This window comes from Phycodurus eques, chromosome 5 (genome assembly GCF_024500275.1).
Source record: "Phycodurus eques isolate BA_2022a chromosome 5, UOR_Pequ_1.1, whole genome shotgun sequence".
NCBI classification, from domain to species: Eukaryota; Metazoa; Chordata; class Actinopteri; order Syngnathiformes; family Syngnathidae; genus Phycodurus; species Phycodurus eques.
In genome coordinates this window covers 9,732,488-9,753,647 of record NC_084529.1, presented here as the reverse complement: position 1 = coordinate 9,753,647, position 21,160 = coordinate 9,732,488, and the positions used below count along the sequence as shown (strand labels likewise).

The window sequence follows — 21,160 nt, the reverse complement described above, 5'->3', positions numbered from 1 at the left end:
CGTGAAGGTCTCGCCATGCAGGTGGATACCTTGTGTCCTGGTCGGCCGCAGTACAGACACGCCCCCGCTCTCATGCGTCTCCGACGTTCCGTCTCCGTCCGTCGTCCCCCGCCGAGTTGCATTGGCTCCTCCAGGCCAGGCCTGGCTCCCTCGTCGACGCCGAGGTGGATGGGGGAACACAAGCGGCGTCTTCCTTGGCGGACGAAGAAGCGGACCCCAAAAAAAATGCGCCTTTCAGTCACCCGCTCGCGCTGCCGTTCCCTCAGTCGATTGTCCAGTCTAATGGCTAGTCCGATCAACTCCTCCAAATTAGTGGTCTCGTCCCGGGAAATCATCTTTGACGGCAGGACAGAGTCCCTGATGAAAAATGCCGCTCAACACAACATCGTTGAATCCACTCTCTGCTGCCAGGATGCAGAACGAAATGGAGTATTCGGCTACTGACAAGTCCCCCTGGGAATGGTCCAACAACCGGCTACCGGCCTCCTTGCCGTTGACTGGGTGATCAAAAACTCTCCTCAGTTCAGATTCGAGTCTCCCAAATCCACCTCGTTATCTGGGGAGCTCAGCGGCTGCGGTCAATTTAGTTATCAATGTACCCTAGTATTTGACCAACAACCAGTCAGGTACGCCCAGGATAAGACGAAGGTTGATTTTATAATGAGTCTACTTATGGGCCAGGGAGACAAGCTTCCCTGGCGCGTGGCACCGCGTTGGTGGCGGGTGCTTCTGCCAGAACCGGAGGTGATCCAAGTGCACACACCTGATCAACCCAAGAACTCAGCGTACTGAGATGGGTTGTTAACACAGTAAATGCCTCCCTGAGCTCATGTAACGATGTCTTGTGTCTTCCTACCAAATGTCTCTGACTTGCCAATGCGTGGCGAAAAGAGTCTGAGTCTGTGGGAGTCACGGGCGGCAATGCCGTAAGGGCAGATCCCAAAAAAGACACTAGGTAAGAGGTCCGAAAATTTTTAATTCAATGACCGAGCATGTGATGGCGAGGCATAGGGACTCACAACCGGAGCGAATCAAAAAACAGATAACGCAAGGAGACACGACAAAAGGTCCGTGTGGTATAATCGTAGAGAACCTAAATTTTGACAGCGGTCAGAACGGTGGCAAAAACGGGGCAAAAACAAGTGAATATTCAGACGCCCACACACTGTCACGGTGCCCCCTAAAAAGGCTGATGATTTACCAATCTGCATGGGCTTATCGGGTGCAACGGATGCATGACAGGTGCGTCACCGATGTCAACGCCCACCTTCGCTCACCGAGACACTGCAACACAAAGAAAAACAATTTGAAACACACGGCCATGACATTATTATTATATTGTTATATAAGTGATAAAAGTCTTGAAAAGGGCTCTGGAGCTTTACCCTGCATTGCTGATCACGCTTCGGGGGATTTTTTTCTAACGGCCTCTCCGAACAACTCAAACACGAGCTTGCGGTCCTGGACGAGCCCTCCTTTCTCGAGGATCTTTCCATCCGCCTGGATAACAGACTGCGAGAGACAGCATGAGAGAGGGGGCTCCGCTCGCGCAAAAACCCTCCTACTCTGAGCATCACGGCGTCAGCTTGTCACCCGCCTACTGCACTTTGGTCACTCACCGTTGCACCCGATAAGCCCATGCAGATTGGTAAAACATGTTTAGATCTGGCGGCACGGTGGCCGACTGGTTAGAGCGTCAGCCTCACAGTTCTGAGGACCCGGGTTCAATCCCCGGCCCCGCCTATGTGGAGTTTGCATGTTCTCCCCGTGCCTGCATGGATTTCTCTGGGCACTCCGGTTTCCTCCCACATCCCAGAAACATGCATTAATTGGAGACTCTAAATTGCCCGTAGGTGTGAATGTGAGTGCGGATGGTTGTTTGTTTGTTCATGAAGATATAATTCACCAGCTCCAAATCCCTCTCCAACCACTTCCGTCCCCAAAAAACGTCACAGCCCTAGATGGCCGAATCATTTCCCCTGTCACCCACCAAACAGTAGCTATCATGCTCCTCATTTACGGTAATCACCGCGAAAACATTTCCCTCTTTGTCATTCCTCCCCCCCTCCCTTAGTTCTTGGTATTCCCTGGCTCCAACTTCACAACCCAGCCATAGACTGGACTCATTTATCCATCACCGGATGGCGTTCGCATTGCCATTCCTACTGTCTGCTCTCTGCCATTCCACCCTCAGAAGACCCGCGACCCCCCCAGTGGAACTCTCACAAATTCCCGAAGGGTATTATGACCTCTCCCCATTATTCAGCAAGGACTTGGCAATCTCTCTACCCGTCCCCCCCAACCGCCCCACCACCCGTACGACTGTGCCATTGACCTCTTGCCAGGAGCTCCACTTCCCACCAGCTGACTGTTCAATCTCCCCTGTCCGGAGAAAAAAAAGCAATTGAGGATTTACATCTGGGAGTCACTGGCTGATGGACTCATACGTGGTTTTCTTCATGGAGAAAAAAGACACCACTTTCCGCCCCTGCAAAGAGGACTTAATGACATAACCATAAAAAACAAGTCACGGCTACCCCTGATTGACCTGTCCTTTGAACCCCTCTGCGAAGGTCAGATTTTCACCAAATTGGACTTCCCTAACGCCTACCACCCCATCCGTATCTGAGAGGGGGACAAATGGAAGGCAGCCTTCAATACCCCTCTTGGACACTTCGAGTACCTGGTCATGCTGTTCGGCTTAACAAACGCCCCTGCAGTTTTCCAATCATTTATCCATGACGTCCTCCGTGACATGCTCAACTGGTTTGTTTTCGTATACCTTGATGACATCCTGCTCCCCCGAATAACACCGCATCCATGTGCGCAAGGTCCTCCAGCACCTCCCCGAGAACCGTCTGTTTGTCAAATCTGAGAAATGCGAATTCCACCTCTCCTCAGTACATTTTCTCGGTTACATCATTGCAAAAGGACAACTGCAACCGGACCCCGCCAAAACCCAATCCATCGCCGACTGGCCCATCCCCACTACCCGGAAAGAACTGAAACCCTTCCTCGGATTTCCCAACGTCTACCGTCGATTCATCCGCAACTACAGCAAGGTCGCCATCCCCCTCACCAGCCTCACATCCACCAGCTCCCCCTACCAGTGGACCCCGGCAGCCTCCCAAGCATTCAGTGAACTCAAAACCCTTTTCACCAATGCTCCCATTCTGCGCCACCTTGACCTCTCCCTCCAGTTCGTGGTGGAGGTTGACGCCTCGGACTCCGGAGCTGTCCTCTCGCAGCGGGACGCCACGACCAAGAAATTACACCCCCCGCCCCCAATCGCCTATCCCCTGTGGAGAGGAATTATTATGTCGGTGACTGAGAGCTGCTGGCCTTGATATGGGCCCTGGAGGAATGGAGGCACTGGCTGGAAGGGACTGAACAGCCATTTATCATGTGGACTGACCACAAAAACCTCGCTTACCTACGTTCCGCTAAACGTCTCAACCCTCAACAAGCTCTCTGGGCACTATTCCTGAGCAGGTTCAATTTCAGTCTCTCCTTCCGTCCCGGTTCCCGTAACACCAAGGCAGATGCCCTATCCCGTATTCACTCACCACCCTCCATCTCAGCAGAACCCAAATCCATTCTTCCTTCGTCCTGTTTCATTGGAGCTGCCACGTGGAAGATCGAGCAGGAGGCTCAAAAGCAAGGAGGCTCAAAAGAACCAACCTGATCCCTAGACTGGGCCTCCAGACTGCCTGTTTGTACCAGATTCCGCACATTCTAAAGTCCTACAGTCGGCCCACAACTCAAAACTAACTTGTCACCCTGGCAACACCCGTACTACCCAGTTCATCCAGCAGCACTTCTGTGGGCCCAGCCTCATCAAAGACACCCAAGAGTTTGTTCAAGCCTGCTCCGTCTGCGCCTGAGGGAAGTCGTCACACCTGCCCCCAGCTGGTCTGCTGCGCCCCTCGCCGAGTCCTAGCCGCCTTTGGTGTCACATCGCCGCGGACTTCGTTACCGGCCTGCCCCCCTCAGAAGGTAACTCAGTCATTCTCACTTTCATCGATCGCTTTTCCAAATGTGTCCTTTCTGTGCCACTCCCCAAACTCCCGTCCGCCCTGGTAACTGCTAAGCTCCTTGTCTTGCATATGTTCAAACTCCATGGTATCCCCATCGACATTGTCTCCGATCGGGGTCCCCAGTCTTCTTCGCAAGTCTGGAAGGAATTCTGCAAGGCGGTGGGCGCAGCAGCCAGTTTCTCCTCTTGATATCATCTGCAAACCAACGACCAGACGGAGCGGGCTAATCAATCCCTGGAAGCGGCTCTCCGCTGTGTGGCTGAACGCAACCCCTCCTGATGGATTACCATCCTCCCGTGGATTGAATACGCTCACAACTCCCTCACCAGCTCTGCTACCGGTATGTCCCCGTTCATGGCTTGCTACAGTTACCAATCCCCATTCATCAAAGAACAAGAGCAGGCAGTGACAGTCCCTGCGGTTCAAGATCACCTCCAGAGAATCCAGGCTGTGTGGAACGACGTCCGGATGGCGTTGACCCGGTCCGCCGCACGCGATAAAGAGCTCGCGGACCGTCATCGCTCCCTGACGCCCGAATACAAGGTAGGCCAATCTGCCGGGCTTTCTTCCCATGACCTTCCACTTCAAACCGAGTCATGAAGCTCACTCCGCGCTTCATGTGTCCTTTCCTCATTACCAAAATCATCAATCCCACTTCCGTTCAAATGAAACTTCTGCAGTCCTGAAATTTTTTTGCATGTGAGTGGGCTCTTTGCTTAACCCTGTTTCCACCTGCGCCCTGTCTCCAATTAGCACTCGTCACCACCTACATATAAGCCTGCCTGTTCCCGGAAATCCTCGCCAAAGTATTGCATTACTTCCAGCAGTACCACGGCCCATTTACCTCACGTAAACCACTCTATTCCTCGTTCCCCTTTTGACTCCTGTGTTTCTCCTTGTTCTCAGTCTGTTCCCCTGTGTTCCTGATCCACGTCATTCCTGCCGCCTGTCCGTACCACTGCGTGCCAACCCACCCAGGACCACGTCAATTACCTTTCCTAAACAAACCTTTCATCATAATCTATCGAGCATGATAGCTACTGTTTGGTGGGTGACAGGGGAAATGATTCGGCCATCTAGGGCTGTGACTTTTTTTGGGGACGGAAGTGGTTGGAGAGGGATTTGGAGCTGGTGAATTATATCTTCATGAACAAACAAACAACCATCCGCACTCACATTCACACCTACGGGCAATAGAGTCTCCAATTAATGCATGTTTCTGGGATGTGGGAGGAAACCGGAGTGCCCGGAGAAAACCCACACAGGCACGGGGAGAACATGCCAACTCCACACAGGCGGGGCCAGGGATTGAACCCGGGTCCTCAGAACTGTGAGGCTGACGCTCTAACCAGTCGGCCACCGTGCCGTCGTGTTATATTGTTCTTACACTTTAATATAAACTATGGTTAACTTATTTTTACACGTGTATGACTGTTAAGAATATTAAATTTCTTCAATTGTCTCTCAGGTTGATAATGGGTTTATGTTAGCAACAGTTTGACCATTAATTTGTAAAGTAAAATGAATACACACAAATCGGAAGTCGACCAGCATCACAAAACACGACTGCGTTAAGGAATTCAAATGTGTTTTAGTCCAATAAATATAGACTTTAGATTATCTGATAAAGTTGTTGAACTTCATCAAAGTTAATCTCACGTTCATTTGTTCTTTTTCCCCTCCACATGACCAAATCAGGATGTTTACAAATGTAGCTACACTGTAAAATGCTACCAGGCTTTCCCAATATTTTTATTACATTTCACAGTAAAATACTGTATTTAGAATGTTATTGTGAAATCACTGTTTAAATGTAATATCTCACAGTTAAGTACATTATCAAGAATTTTATAGTGAAATCCCCATTTTACTGTTTTATTTCACAATAAAGTAGAACTGGTCTAATACAATACACTTTGATCTGTGATCACAATAAATTAGTGGAGGTGCCAGATATTGGCTAAATACCACTATGACAGCAAGTGATGTACCTACATACCTACATGCAATTGATCGGCGCAGTTTTTCTTTTGATTCTCTTTTGTCTTTATCGCACTGTTAGTGGCTGAAATTAATCGATTTCCACATTGGTTAAATAATATTGTAGCGACGGTTGAGTTGTGAAGCCGCTTGGTTCCCTGCATGCATGCCACCATGCAATGTTGAACTGTTGCTGTATTAAGGATATTAATCCTTATCGTTTGTGAAGGTTGGTTTGGAGGGTTGGCGTTGCGCTGTACTGAAAACGTATAGTAAAGTACTAATTTCACAACTACATAGTGCTATTTCACAGTAATTCCATGCTGTGGCAGGTGTGAAATTACAATGTGCAGTTGTAGTTTTACCGTCATTCACTAGTAGTCAGTCATTTACTGATAGATAGAAAAGAATAACAGTTATCTGCTCTGTTTTAGTTCTTTTTGCCCTTTAAACAATGTTTTCATTTGAGCAAGTCCCAGCAACGAAGTGTGGTGTTTGCTTGTTCTTTCTGTGCGAGCAACTCTCAGCGTCACGGGGTGGACGTGACATTTCAAACAGCACATCAGTGCGTTTATGTATTGGGTGGCCGGAAATTTTCCCCAAATAAACACAGCTTGATTCGACTTGGGTGGGCAGACTTATCAAGCGGCTAATTCTATAAACAGATGAGGGAGTAGGGATTGGTCGCGTAGCAGGGGGACTTTCGGCGCAATGAAATTTGAATTCATGTGGGTGGGCTGAAACAGTTTACGGTGGACAACTTATTGCTCGGCGCAAAGTCAACATAAACGAGGCCGAAGTACAACAGTGATGAAGATTTCGAAGTGGAGCTCACGGAGTGAGCGAGAGAAGATCGAGCACTTTTCCTCCGGCGCGCAATCCGAGTGCTCCATCCCCGCGTCATGACGCTCTACCGCGGATGCGTGGCTCCATTCGGCGTGCCGTCCTCCGCTCTGAACCTCCCCGGACCTCCGCTGGTCTACTTGTACGGAGGGGGCAGCGGTGGCGCGGCACCCGCCGCCCTGAGCCTCGTATCGAGCCGCCAGGCCCCCCAGCAGCAGCAGCAGAAGCCCCCTTACAGTTACATCGCGCTCATCGCCATGGCCATCAAGAGCGCACCGGAGCAGCGCGCCACGCTGAGCGGCATCTATCAGTTCATCATGGACCGCTTCCCCTTTTACCACGAAAACAAGCAGGGCTGGCAGAACTCCATCCGCCACAACCTCTCCCTGAACGACTGCTTCATCAAGGTGCCCAGGGAGAAGGCTCGACCCGGCAAAGGCAGCTACTGGACACTGGACGCCAAGTGCTCCAACATGTTTGAGAACGGCAACTACCGGCGGAGGAAGCGGAAGGTGAAGAGTCGACAGGGGCGCGCCACAGCCTCCGGGAAGGACCGTCCGTCATCTTTGCTGGTGGAGATGACGCTGAGGCGAGACGCGCAGGGGATGGAAATGCACGCGGACTCGAAGACTGTTCCGCAGCAAAATCCCCGCAAGCACGGACACAAAGCGATGAAGAAGCAGGAACAGAGGCGCACGTCGCCGCCGACCGATGACGCACCCTGCCGGCTCAGTTTCCCAATTGCCGACGACAACGAGTCGACTTCTCTTCTCGCTCAGCTGGCTCCCGAGTCGGGTGTTCCGAGCAGGGACAAATGCACCACCTTCAGCATTGAGAGCATCCTCGCAAAAAGGGAAGGCGACCGAGGGCCGAGGCAGCGCCAAAGCACCGCTGGCGCTGCAAACCTGTTTTCAGACACTCGGCAGCATCACTTGGGAGTTCCATTTTGCTCTTATTTGTCACTCTCTTGTCCACAAAAACCTCTATACTACAAATGTGAATAATGACTCACTCACAGCATTCGATTTGAGTCACTATAACGGCCTTTCCCAACCTTTATTGAGAGCCAAGGCACGTTTCATATTCTGGGGGGTATGGAAACAAACAAAAAAAAAAACTTCTCAATGCACACCACCAAACAAAAAATGTCGCCAAAAGTGGATACACTGTAAATGGCTTTAATATACCTTCTGCCATCTGGTGGAAGCGCATTTAACGTGTTACTATATGCAACTTGCAGAGAGAGTTGAACAACGATACATTATTAAATAACCGATGACGTGAAACTCAATCATTTCTCACACGATAGTGATCTCTCGTGGCACGACGCACTGATTGGAATCACTGCATTATAGTGTACTTTCTATGCAGATGCACACCTAATTATTTGAACATGTATGCAATCTGCTATAACACTCTTAAATGTTCACAGACCTCTCATATATACAGCAGTTCCCTCCTGAATAACATAACGTTATAAAGCATACTGCAGTGTACTTATCTAATACAAATACTTTGTCGATAGCCTTTTATAACCCTGCAAATAAGATTTATGCATGACAACGTAACCCATTGATCTTTTGTTATTCCGATCCGCTGTGAATTTCATGTCCAAAATATATATAAAAAAAGAAAATATTAGTTTGGTAGTAAACAAACGTTTGTTTAAGTAGAACGTTTCCACAATGATAGACAAAAATGGTATTACAAGCGCAAGAGAGACAGAGCTGGAACAAGGTGATCAAGGGCTTGGCTGTATGTGCCACCCCTTCAAACATCCCTGACCCCCAGAAGGTGACATGAAGTTCACATGGTTTCTATTTTAAACATGGATGTTGTCCATTAAGATTGAAATAGTTTCACATTTCAATCAAATGATAGTTTTCAATAAGTGGTTTACAGATTCTACAGGAAGGGCCCTAAAGGCACCATGCAGTCTGTGCAGGAATTGGAATAGAATACAATCAGAGCGACTTCTATTAGGAAAATAATTAATAACTTTATTATACGCTTAAATTTGAGAGTTATTTAGCACACACCATACAGTAAAATACTCTAGAGGGATTATACAGTAATTAACTATTGCTTTCACTGGATCATGGGATTTTGGTTGAAGTCACACACAGAATTACCGTATAAAAAACCCCCAAAAAAACTGTAAAACAAAAATCTTGGGCACAGCAATACAGTAACATACTGTATATCAATTTTAAATTTTACTCAAGCAGGATTTAATGCAGACTTGGACAAACAAGTAATACACTAATAATTGTATTATGAAATCACCCATTTACTGTTATTTCATGATAAAATATTTGATTAGACAATTTTCTATGATAACACAATCAATTAATGGAGGGGCCAAATGCAAAGGCTAAGTTTGAAAGAGACAGAACTGTGAAACCGCGGGACTCCCAGCATGCGGCGCGCCATGATATGCTGAATTGCTCAGGATGACCGTAACATGAGTTCTGTTTTTACCCGTAGTACGTTGAATGTTTCTCTTGTTTAATTCTCGCGTTACATCCATGTTGCACTTTGCTTTCATGAAACCCTGACTGTGGGTTGTGTGCGACTGAGTGACATCCTGGTCAGTTCTGCTGTATGCTAAACTAAAGCTAAGCGTTATCCGGTGACTTATCAGCTACATGGATGCAAATGCTTTCTTGTGATTGCTCAATTTGGCCTACTTCTACAAGCCATAAGAGCTCTCGTTTGCCTTATGTGACTCATCATCACCACAATGAATAAAAACATAAATTTAGAACAATATAGTAACTCCCTGTTTTTAGTGTGTGATGTCAATCAAAATCCCATGATCCAGTGGAAACTATGTTTAATTACTTTATAATCACTTTACAGTATTTTAGTGTATGGTATCTTGTAAATAACTAGAATTTACAGCCATTTCTAAGTGTACGGTAATAAACAGTATGCCCATAATTCCCAGCATGCATTGTAACATTCAGGGCTCCACAATGTTTAAAAATTTCAGTGTAAATAAGACTCTTATATAACAAGAGACACATGCTCAAAAACACAACTATGCAAGATAGACAATGATCCAAAAATCTATTGTGTAGAAATACTGAACACTAGCATTGCAGAACAGTTGCAGGTAAGATAACCAACACAAATGCTGCTCAATACTTGGAATGATCACAGCTGGTGGATGTGTATGATGTATGAAGTGTTGCATGACTCCGGAATCCAATTCAAACTACTCTCCTCCCCCTTTTTATTTATTTGATTTATTTATCTTAACTGTTGCCAGTCAGTTACTGTAAATTTAATTTACCGTAATTTAAGTTTACAGTAACATACTGGTTGCACTGCTGCCAGTAAGTTACTGTAAAAGCCCTATGAAATGTCTAACAGTGTAATGTGTTGGTCAATTCCCGTGGATAAATGAAAAAAACGTCATCTTCTGAAACACTTCTCCATGTATATGAGGTTTAATTAATTATTGAGGCTTGCTGGAACAGTGTATTGATAATGCTAGCCTGTCCTTTATAGTTACGGTACTTCAAATGCCTACTGTTGAAAATTCCCTTGAAACTCTATCTAGAAAAATACCAAAATAATAGATTTGTAGCTTAAAAGACCACTTCAGTAAATGGTGGAGTCTAATTTTGGATTCATGCTTTGATTTGCAGCCTAATGAATTTTAAGAAGTATTGAGTTTTCCTTAACTTTGTTTTTCTTTTTGGTTCAGAAAACTATAAAGATTTAGGACACAGCAGGCTTGAGGCTCAGAATAAAAGTTTCAACTGAATTTTTGATGACAATGCATGATTGGAACCTCAGTTTTCAATGAATCTCCGACAATGTATAATTTAAATTCCACAGCATGTAGTAAATGTATTAGAACTCCCACTGTATGCACATGTATGACACCTGCATGAAATCAGTGCAGTCAGTTGACATCATCACTGCAAACATAGTCACCATGTCTAAATATAGTTTTACAGCTTGGACACCCACTGGCCTGAGAAAGCTTGGCCCAGCAAATCAGGAATGTTTGTTGAAATAAATAAATCTCCGCTCATTTGAAGGAGGAAGTCACAATTGCACACATTTCCTGTGTATACCACTCATTTGGCAAATAAAACATGCTAAAAATGTCAGAGGGGAAAGAATAGAGAAAACACAGATAGCGGCGTAGAAAAATAACTAAGATCAGATCAACAGTTAAGTGTTCCGTTTCTTTGGTGTTTGGGTGCATTAGTAACCAACAACAAATCATTCATCCATCCATCTGCATTTTTTTGTCTTCTCTGGAGTCCTGTATCAACAAAGATTAATAAATGCTACCGTTATCATATGGTGAGCGTTTGTACTGTAGATGATCATCATGAGAAGGCGCACTGACAAAAATGTAATTGCTGTCTTATTTGATGTTACATAGGCAAACAAATGTTTCCGATGGATTGACAACTGGTTCGCTACGACACAGTTTAAATTTATATGCATTTTGTATGTGTTTGATTGTTCTGTGTTTATCTTTTCCTTTGATATTTAAATATTATATATACCAAGGCTGCAATTTACATTGGTCAATTGGATTTCACTAATAAAGACAGTTTTAGTATCCAAACAATGGGCTAATAGTAAACATGAAATTCACAAACACGTGTTTATTAAGAACATTTATTTATCCTAAAACAGGAAAATATTTGGTGTAGAAAGTTTACTCTGGTACATTGTTTAATAAATATTGATGTTTGTATATGTGAGTGTGTTTGTATGAACACTGGTAAAGGGACTTGTACACAGCAGCAGGATTACCATCCCATGACTGGGACCACCCTGACGCTTAATCCAACGACAAGGCGGAGCTTCATCACTTAGAGCCGCTACCCCCTCGGTACACACATATGTAAACATGCACACGGTCTCACTGCATCTTCAAGACAAAGCTAAAACAAACTACTTAAGATTTATACCACACAGCTGCTCTTGTACAAATCGAACATGTTTGCTGAATGTGTTATTGTTAGAGGGACACTGAATGTATCAGTTTTCTTTAAAAAGTACAGAGGCTTTGTCAGTGTGCCACTGTGTGCTGTAACACAAATTAATTAACCTTCACCTGTATGTGCATTTTAATACTGCAAAAAAAAAAGAAACATTCCTGTAAAAAAAACTCAAGTAATATTGACCAACAAGCATGGTGCCTTCTGACCATTTCATTTTTAGACATACAAACCCCAATTCTAATTCAAAGTTGAGACGTGTAAAACAAAAATGAAAACAGAATACAGGACAATGATTTGCAACTTCTTTTCAACCTATATCCAACTGAATACACTAGAAAGACAAGATGTTAATGTTCTCTGGGCCCAAACTCATCTGAGATGGACTGACGCAAAGTGGAAGAATGTGCTGGATTCTGACGAGTCCACATTTCCAATTGTTTTTGCAAATTATGTACTTACATAGTCACTGATGGTGTTGTGATACATTTGCCTGACTTTGGTGCAGGCAACGTGTGTTCAGTTCCCACTCAGTGACGTAGCTCAAAATCCTGATACAGAAATAGTATTTATTTGCATTCACACATACACATTGCGAAAATTACAAATTGAATTCAAAACAATTGTCATTTCTTTAAAGAAGGAGAAGAAAATGGAATACTATGGTGTTAAACATAGAACTTGCTTTCCTGTGAATCACGGAACTAATAGTTAGCTGTGTAACCTTGCATGGAGTCAACAAACCTCCAGTGCATTTAAACTGGTATTCCAGCCTAGAACAATTGGAAAACATGCCACAATTATTCTAGCAGCACAAAAATTATCAACTTTTGACTAATATGTTCATCCATTCCTTTCTATACCACCATCAATGAATCTGTATTTTTTCCCCAAACAGAAATTTTAAGTTCCTAGTTAAGCTATAAGTCAATAAAAATAGGAACAGCGACCGCATTCTCCAGTCACGTTAGTTCCAAAAGATAATAAACATCAAAAGAAAGTATCCTAAGATATTGATTAAAGAGATTATTAGACTGTCCATTGATAAAGTATGATAATTTAAATCAAATAAACAGAATTTAGAACATGTGCCAATAAATGGATACATTTAGCATGGTTGTCCCTTATGTAAAGGTCTGGTATTAATTAGATGGACGAGAGTGTTCATGCAGTGACATTGCAAACTGGCCTTTCAGAGCTTGTTAGAGGACGGCCAATCAGAGTGCAGTCAGTGTGACTGCTGTTTATTTTTACACAGCACTGAGTGCAGGCAGCTCCAACTACAACTCAAACACAAGAACACTCCAACGCATTGTACAGCTACAGAGTGTCCTAATCAACACCTCACTTCTATTGACACAGTCATATACAATCACTCACAGTCACACGTGTACACTCAGAGAAACGCTTTGCTGTGCAGTATTTTTCAAGGAGGTTCTCTTTCCTCAGCTTGACAGGGTTTTGCTTTTTCTTGTAACCACACAACTCTCATTAGTCTCATGGCTTCATAATTATAATAAGCTTAATTTCAATTTCTCTCAACACATAGTCCATCGTGGTTATTGTGACTCATAAGCACATTATCAAGTGAGGTAAAAGATGAAAGACAACTCAGTATATAGCTCAGTGATTAATTGAATTGAACACTACAAAGACAAGATATTTAATGTTCAAACTGATAAACTTGATTGTTTTTAGCAAGTAATCATTAACTTAGAATTTTATGGCTGTAACACGTTCCAGAAAAAGTGGCAAAAAAGACTGAGAAAGTTGAGGAATGCTCATCAAACACCTGTTTAGAACATCCCACAGGTGAACAGGCTAATTGGGAACAGGTGGGTGCCATGATTGGGTACAAAAGGAGGTTCCCTGATTTGCGCAGTCATTCACAAGCAAAGATGGGGCGAAGTTCACCTCTTTGTGAACAAGTCAGAATCAGAATCATCTTTATTTGCCAAGTATGTCCAAAAAATACACAAGGAATTTGTCTCCGGTAGTTGGAGCCGCTCTAGTACGACAACAGTCAGTCAATTGACAGAGAACACTTTTGAGACAAAGACATTGACAAAAAACAGTCACTGAGCAATAAAGGGTTAATAGTTGTCTGGTAATGTCAGTATTACTATTTTTTTTGACAATTGTGCAAAAGATGCAGAGTTCTCTCGCACTTAGAGCAGTTCGAATGACTAATATTGCAATGACCATTGTGCAAAGGGCGCAGAGACTTCAAGGAGTGTATGCAGTTTAAAGTGACGAGTAGCGCGATAATCTGGGACAATGTTGGTTGTGCAAATGTTGCAGATACTCCTCAATCAGTGTGCAAATGGAGCAGATGCTACTCTGGCATGAGTGGCCAGTATCGGTCAACAACAGATATGCAAATAGTGCAGTGTGGCGAGACTACTGCAGCGAGTGCACGAGTAATGTATAATTGGCCCCACAGAAATGTGACAACCAACTCAATTCAAAAAATTGCCAGCATGTTGTAATGGAATTGTTGGTTAGGTGTTTAAGAAGTTGATCGCAAGAGGGAAGAAGCTGTTGGTATGTCTGCTAGTTCTAGTTTGCATTGATCGGTAGCGCCTACCTGAGGGAAGGAGTTGGAAGAGCTGGTGACCGGGATGTGGAGGTTCCGAGAGGATTTTGCACGCTCTTGTCTTAGTTCTGGCAGCGTGCAAGTCCTCAAGGGTGGGTAGGGGGGTACCGACAATCCTTTCAGTAGTTTTGATTGTCCGTTACAGTCGGAGTTTGTCCTTTTTTGTAGCAGCACCAAACCAGACTGTGATGGAAGAACACAGGACTGATTCGATGACCGCTGTGTAGAACTGTCTCAGCAGCTCCGGTGGTAGGCCGTGCTTTCTCAGAAGCCGCAGGAAGTACATCCTCTGCTGGGCCTTTTTGAGGACGGAGTTGATGTTGGTCGCCCACTTCAGGTCCTGAGAGATTGTAATTCCCAGGAACTTGAAGGTCTCGACGGTTGACACAAGGCAGCTGGACAACGTGAGGGGCAGCTGTAGCGAAGGATGCCTCCTCAAGTCCACGATCATCTCTACCGTCTTGAGCGTGTTCAGCTCCAGGTTGTGTCGGCCGCACCACAGCTCCAGCCGCTCCGCTTCCTGTCGATATGCAGACTCGTCACCGTCCTTGATGAGGCCGATGACAGTGGTGTCATCTGCAAACTTGGAGTTTGACAGCAGGGTGCGCTGAGGTGCAGTCATTCGTGTAGAGAGAGAAACGCAGCGGAGAGAGGACACAACCTTGGGGCGCCCCAGTGCTGATGCTGCGTGTGGATGAGGTAGCCTCCCCCAGCCTCACCTGCTGTGTCCTGCCAGTCAGAAAGCTGTAAATCCACTGGCAGATGGCAGGTGAGACGCTGAGCGGGAGAAGCTTGGATGAAAGGAGTTCAGGGATGATGGTGTTGAATGCACAAGCTGAAGTCCACGAACAGGATCCTCGCGTAGATCCCTGCACTGTCGAGGTGTTCTAGGATGAACTGCAGTCCCATGTTGACTGCATCATCCGCAGACCTTTTCGCTCGGTAGGCAAACTGCAGGTGGTCCAGTAGGGGACCTGTGACGCTCTTGAGGTGGTCCAGCACGAGACGTTCAAAGGACTTCATGACCACAGATGTCAAAGCGACAAGCCTGTAGTCATTGAGACCAGAGATTGCAGGTTTATTGGGGACTGGAATGATGGTGGAGCGTTTGAAACAGGATGGTACTTCGCACAGAAAGTACTAACTGTCCTTTTCAAATCTACAGAAGAAGGTATTCAAGTCGTTGGCTACTGTGCTATTGTTCTCAGCTTGGGGGGATCGTCGCTTGTAATTAGTCAGCAATTGGAATGCATGCCAGACTGATTTAGAGTCGTTTGCGCTAAACTGTTTTTCCAACTTTGCTGCATAGTTCCTCTTTGCAATATTAATTTCTTTAGTCAGCTGGTTTCTTGCTCGATTATACAGGGCCCTGTCCCCGCTCTGATATGCATCCTCCTTAGCTTGGCGAAGCTGCTGAAGTTTAGCAGTGAACCACGGTTTGTTGTTGTTGAATGTGCGAAATGATTTTGTTGGTACAGACACATCTTCACAGAAACTGATATAGGATTTAACAGTGTCCATAAATTCATCCAGGCTGCCAGCTGAATTTTCAAAGACACTCCAGTCTGTGCAGTCTAAACAGCTTTGAAGTTCCGTCTTGGCTTCATTGGTCCACTTTTTCACTGTTTTCACAGAAGGCTTCGCGCATTTAAGTTCTTGCCTGTACGTCGGCATTAAGTGAATTAAGCAGTGATCAGACGAGCCCAGGGCTGCACGAGGTATAGCACGGTATGCATTTTTTACCGTAGTGTAGCAGTGGTCTAAAGTATTATTTTCCCTGGTAGGACAGTCGATGTGCTGCTTGTATTTAGGGAGTTCGTGGTTGAGTTTAGCTTTGTTAAAGTCCCCGAGAATAATGGAGGGGTGAGTCCGGGTGTTTTTTTTTCCAATTTCGTTGACTTGTTCGGCGAGCGTTAGCAATGCGGTGTTCGTGTTAGCTTGAGGCGGAATGTAGACTCCAGCCAGTATGAATGATGCGAACTCACGTGGCGAGTAGAATGGTTTACAGTTCAAGAACAGCGACTCCAAATCCGGGATGCAGTGTGTGCTGAACTCCTTAACGTCCGTACACCATTTTTCGTTGATATAGAGGCATATCCCACCGCCCTTTGTTTTCCCCGATGATTCCATGTTGCGGTCCGTTCGATGAATGTGGAAGCCGGGAAGCATGACGGCGCCATCGGGTACAGCGTCGCAAAGCCAGGTCTCCGTGAAGCACATGGCCGCAGAACATCCGAAGTCTTTACTAGTCTTTAACAGAAGATGAAGCTCGTCCATTTTGTTGGGTAGGGAGCGTACATTCGCGAGGTGGATTGACGGGAACGCCAATGTGTGTCCTCTCTTGCGGAGTTTCAACTGAACGCTGGCTCGCTTCCCTCTGTGGCGCAGTTTCCGTCTCCATGCGCCGAAAACCGCGGACGCTGCTCCGGTGAGTAACTCGGGGAAAAAACTGAGCGGATTTGCGAAAGTTGGTGACAGAAAGTCCGAAGTAGCCTCCTTGATGGTTAGCAGGTCCCCCCTTGTGTAAGTGAGTCGTGTAAGGTCTCTAAAGACTGACGAAAAACACAAAAACAAAAACAATACGAGAGAGCGCGCTACCGAGGCGACCACACTGGTAGGCACCATCTTGCCAGGTATTCAAGTCGTTGGCTAGTGTGCTATTGTTCTCAGCTTGGGGGGATCGTCACTTGTAATTAGTCAGCGATCGGAATGCATGCCAGACTGATTTTGAGTCATTAGCGCTAAACAGTTTTTCCAACTTTGCTGCATAGTTCTTCTTCGCAATGTTAATCTTTAGTCAGCTTCTTTCTTTTGTTTCTAGCGCAATTATACACGGCCCTGTCCCCGCTCTGATATGCGTCCTCCTTAGCTTGGCGAAGCTGCTTAAGTTTGGCAGTGAACCACGGCTTGTTGTTATTGAAAGTGCGAAATGACTTTGGTGGTACACAAACCTCTTCACAGAAACTGATATAGGATGTGACAGTGTCCGTATATTCATCCAGGCTGCCAGCTGAATTTTCAAAGACACTCCAGCCTGTGCAGTCTAAACAGCTTTGAAGTTCCATCTTTGCTTCATTGGTCCACTTTCTCACTGTAGGCTTAGGCTTAGTTCTTGCCTGTACGTCGGTATTAAGTGAATTAAGCAGTGATCAGACGAGCCCAGGGATGCACGAGGTATAGCTCGGTATGCGTTTTTAGCGTAGTATAGCAGTGGTCTAAAATGTTATTTTCCCTGGTAGGACAGTCGATGTGCTGCTTGTATTTAGGGAGTTCGTGGTTGAGTTTAGCTTTGTTAAAGTCCCCGAGAATAATGAGGGGTGAGTCCGGGTGTTTTTTTCCAATTTCGTGCGTGGGAAAATAAGACTACTGTAGTACTACTACAACTATTATTATTAATAATAATAATAATAAATTATTATTACTACTATTATAAAATAGTAGTAGAAAATAGAAAATAGTAGAACAGTTTCAGGACAATGTTCCTCAACATACAATTGCAAGGAATTTAGGGATTTCATCATCTACGGTCCATAATATCATCAAAAGGTTCGGAGAATCTGGAGAAATCACTGCATGTAAGCGGCAAGGCCCAAAACCAACATTGAATGCCCGTGACCTTGATCCCTCAGGTGGCACTGCATCAAAAACTGACACCTGTGGTTTCCGTGGTTGTGAGAACTACACGTTGTGTACATTGAAAAAGTCTTAGATCTTTGAGTTTAGCTCATAAAAATATTGAAGCAAAAACAAAGGAGTTGCATTTATATTTTTGTTTGGTGTATGTGCTATATTTTTCCAGACTTGAACTGACAACCTAACTCACACAACCTCACCATAAAAATACATTTATTACAGCATCGTGATTCAACACAGACATGTCCATGCATACGAAAACATTCAACAAAACAATATGTATACCTGAACAAATGTCTGATAATCAGGAGCTGCAGTCAGTTGAAATATTCACTTTATGTTCTCCGCCGTGAGTGCCAAATTCATGAATTGTATATTCATTAATGTTTTTTCTCTGAACTCATAATAGTATGGGAGTGCTATGAGTGGCAGCGCCGCATTCTAAACAGCTATAAAGATGCTTACTTTATTCACAGCACACCAGTTTGAAACATACTGTCGGTGCACTGATATGAACAGAACAAGGCATTATGATTCAAGGGGAACTGGTTGGATTCCTGAAACTGGTATCAAATGTAAAGGCAGGGTATTACTGGATGTACTGTACAGGTAGACTACAGTATATAAATACTTCAAACACTATATCAACACAGGCATTGCAATGAACGGAAAAATAGGTTTCAAAAAAAAAAAAAAAAAACATCCTAAAGCTGCCACATATATAAAGAAGTCAATCTCCCACCAGAATAAAAAGATGAACAAAAAATAACAGGTTTTCAAAATTATTATTATAGTTTTTAAGTGGCCAACATTTGTGCACGAAAGTGACATGATTGAAAATCATATAAAACAGTGCAATCGGGCAAAGAAGCTGAAGGGTATTCTGTATGGGATGTACAACAAATTGTAAAGACATGCATTCATCAAACAAAAAACAGCATTTGAAATGAGCATGGACAACAATGGTGGGTTGTTTGCAGTTTGACATCCGCATCATACACATTAATATTCCTAATGGAGCATAACCACATGTACAAATATAGCTGAATAATTCACAGAACGTAGGACATGATAAAGCCTGACAAAATGACCACTATATTTTGCACAATGACTTCATCTGAATTACATCAGACAAATTATTTACTACTCTCGAATATTAACAAGCATTCAAAAGCACATATTGTGCTTCCAGTGAAGACTATTGCTACAGTAGTAGTGCACTACTCGAGGATGGCACAAATGTCAAATGTTAGTCAGTCGCTCTTCTTAAATCAACACTTATCAAGACTTCATTCATTCATTCATCTTCCGTTCCGCTTCTCCTCACTAGGGTCGCGGGCGTGCTGGAGCCTATCCCAGTTTTCTCCGGGCGAGAGACGGCTTTGCTACACCCTGAACTGGTCACCAGCCAATCGCAATTTATCAAGACTTGTTTGTCCAATTAAAGGCATGAATAAAAAAAATACAAAGAAATATTTAATTAGATAGAGATATTGAAGGACAATCTTTAAAGGGATCCTTTTTTGGTGATGGATTTATTGTGGAGTTACACAAGATCATTTTTCATCACACTTTTGTTTGACTTGTTATAATTTAGCACAAAGACAGGAGCTAAAGAGAAATTTTAGATAGCCTTGCACTACATTATATTTTATGGATTTACAAAGGAGTATTAGGCATACACTGAAAAGAAAAAAGAAAAAGTCAAAGTTTCGAGAATAAAGTGAAATCTTACAAGAAGTTGTATTCTTAAAATTGTATTTTATTTATTATTATTATTTTATGGTCGAGCTTTGTTTCACACGCGGTTGTGTTGAGAGACCAGCAGGCCAAATCTTTCTCTCTCGAGATGTTCATTGGGTAACACTATTAAATATTTGTTTAGAACAATTACCAATGATGATGACTAACCCCACCCTAAAAAAATAAAAGAGGTGACATTGTTGCACACAAAGAGACAATAAAAAACTATCACATTTACACTGCTCTGACTAACAATGCTGTTAATGCCACAAAACAATAACTATTTGATTGTTTGTTAAATGTATTCTGAAGTGTAAACTGAAAGCATTCTTGGCGATCCCCATGCTAATGCAGGCACACCTTTATGTTCTGTAATATTACCACTTTATTCTCATAAAATTATAACTTTGTTCTGAAAAGATTATGACATTTTCTTTTAAAAAAGACCTCTCATACTATTACTCCTTAAACATGATGATGATCGACAATGACACAGTGCAGTTTTACTAGACTAGTAACTTAAGCCCAACTGTTGTAACGGTCAGATCTCACTTTGTAACTAATGCAGTCAGACAATTTGTAACAACTAGATGATTGAACTGAACAGTCTTTATGCTATCTTTACAGTGGCCATAGATCCATTTTAATGTCATTAATTTTTAAAATTGGCACACTTCAATCATAAATGTCCCTATTTGTATGAACGGAGGGACAGTTTTCAGACCAAACTTTTCTCTACTTTAAATGCTACTCAGACAGTTAGATGCATTATTTTTGTCAAAGCAATCCCTGAACTTGTAAATGTTATGGAGAGCTCGTAATGGGAAAAATATACTCAATCATTGGTAGTATCAGATGAAAACAGTTATTCGAGGTCATTGCACTGTATACTAAACCTATACTGAGCTGTATAGTTACAACACAGAAGCAGATAGGATTTTCAGGTTCCTGGTACACACAGACTTGTTACACTATACATTGAAGCTGAACCAGCTGATTATTGCTGATGCAGGGTGTGCTTAGGAGAGCACAACCAAACTGGACGGACAGGCTTTGCTACAACTATGATATACAGTAGTTCACTACAGTAATGTGTTTTAAAATTCCAGTTGACATTGATTAGGCATGGCTCATGCGACGACCGCAGACTTTGAAACTCAGCATGTTGTCCTGACACTCACTCTGTTGCCATTTTCTCAATATGGTCGCTTAACAACTTGTACTGTTCTGCAAAGATTTAAATAATGATTGTCAACTTGGCATTTAAAAAAAAAAAAAAAAAAAAGTGGAAAATTGAATAAGTTAATGGTCATAAAATGTCTAAGAATGTGACAGCTTGCAAAGCATACTGT

At 43.8% G+C, this 21,160-nt stretch overlaps 2 protein-coding genes across 7 annotated transcripts in view; one reads left to right on the top strand and one right to left on the bottom strand.

Moving 5' to 3' along the window:
- kiaa0513 (KIAA0513 ortholog) overlaps positions 1-21,160 on the bottom strand; it is a 62,828-nt gene that overhangs the window by 7,030 nt on the left and 34,638 nt on the right. For 2 of the 6 annotated variants that reach the window (XM_061677433.1, XM_061677432.1), the window contains exons 12-13: positions 1,386-1,512; positions 1,202-1,284 (exon numbers count right to left, since the gene is read on the bottom strand). In XM_061677433.1, coding sequence (XP_061533417.1) covers positions 1,216-1,284; positions 1,386-1,512 — 196 coding nt within the window. In that variant the 3' untranslated portion in view covers positions 1,202-1,215. Of the gene's footprint in view, positions 1-987; positions 1,285-1,385; positions 1,513-14,877; positions 14,953-18,261; positions 21,036-21,160 lie in introns of those variants that run through there. The other 4 variants (XM_061677434.1, XM_061677435.1, XM_061677431.1 and 1 more) reach the window with 3 other exon arrangements.
- On the top strand, positions 6,691-11,554 carry foxl1 (forkhead box L1). The gene has a single exon (XM_061677590.1). It carries the CDS (start codon positions 6,920-6,922, stop codon positions 7,862-7,864), a length of 945 nt encoding a protein of 314 aa, XP_061533574.1. The 5' UTR covers positions 6,691-6,919; the 3' UTR covers positions 7,865-11,554.